The sequence below is a fragment of the Mandrillus leucophaeus genome, unplaced genomic scaffold (genome assembly GCF_000951045.1).
Source record: "Mandrillus leucophaeus isolate KB7577 unplaced genomic scaffold, Mleu.le_1.0 Scaffold1107, whole genome shotgun sequence".
Lineage (NCBI taxonomy): Eukaryota > Metazoa > Chordata > Mammalia > Primates > Cercopithecidae > Mandrillus > Mandrillus leucophaeus.
Window position 1 is genome coordinate 69,454 of NW_012099288.1, and position 1,082 is coordinate 70,535.

General features: G+C 41.7%; 1 protein-coding gene across 1 annotated transcript in view; it reads right to left on the reverse strand.

Moving 5' to 3' along the window:
* The window catches only part of ZNF585A (zinc finger protein 585A), a 64,588-nt gene that overhangs the window by 5,466 nt on the left and 58,040 nt on the right, over positions 1-1,082 (reverse strand). Inside the window, 2 exon segments of the mRNA XM_011992615.1 lie at positions 62-154; positions 429-555. Coding sequence (XP_011848005.1) covers positions 62-154; positions 429-555 — 220 coding nt within the window.

Here is a 1,082-nt window from a genome sequence, read left to right on the forward strand (position 1 = left end):
TCAAGACAGCTGAGATTTCCTCCCATCTCCCATCTACCCGAGTCACACTCGCTTCACTCACCTGGGCAGCTTTGACGCAGCCTCTCACCCTGCAGTGCCCATGGTTCCTTTCCTTGCTCCAACATGACCACCTCTGCTTCAGGAACTTGATACCCTGTTCATGGGAAATGATAAAGGTCTGGGTCCAGCTAATTGTGTTTCAGGGCCCAGCCAATAAACTCTTATTCTTTGATGAAGATTTTTTCTTCAGAAAAGTAACCATAACTTTTCAGGGTAATATTCTGAGTACCCTAAACAAATAAAGAATCCTAGACAAATCAAGGACAAAATCATCACCTATTTAAGATGCAGACAGACAGCATTCATCAATGAGAATGGAAGCATTCTCAGTGAGGCCTCCTTTCAGAAATGAAGGTGACTGTGCTTACCCACTGAGAGAAGATGGTTGTAGGTCTCCAGCATCACATCCCGATACAGATTTCTCTGAGAAGGGTCCAGGTGCCGCCATTCCTCTCTGCTGAAATCGATAGCTACATCCCTGAAGGACACTGATCCCTGTAAGGGCACATTCCTGTTCAATGTGCATAGTCAGTTTAGGGGGTTGGAGAGACTATATTTAGGAATATGGAATACGGTTCTTGTTGTTTTAAATTTACATTCTCTCTTTAAAAACTCACTCCCATTTCTCTAATACTTTATTATGAAAATTTTCAAATATACAGACAATTTAAAATAATTGTACAGTAAGAAATGTATACCTACCACCTAGAATTTATCATTAACACTTTACTTGCTTTATCATACATCTAAGCCATTCTTTTATCTATCCATCTTGCTTCTTTGTACATTTCAAAGTAAGTTGCAGATGACACCACACTTCCTCCTAATACTTCTTTTTTTTTGGGAACAGAGTCTCGCTCTGTTGCCCAGGCTGGAATGCAACGGCATGATCTCGGCTCACTGTAACCTCTGCCTCCCAGGTTCAAGCAATTCTCCTACCTCAGCCTCCCGAGTAGCTAGGATTACAGGAATGCGCCACCACGCCCAGCTAATTTTTTTTATTTATAGTAGACATGGGTTTT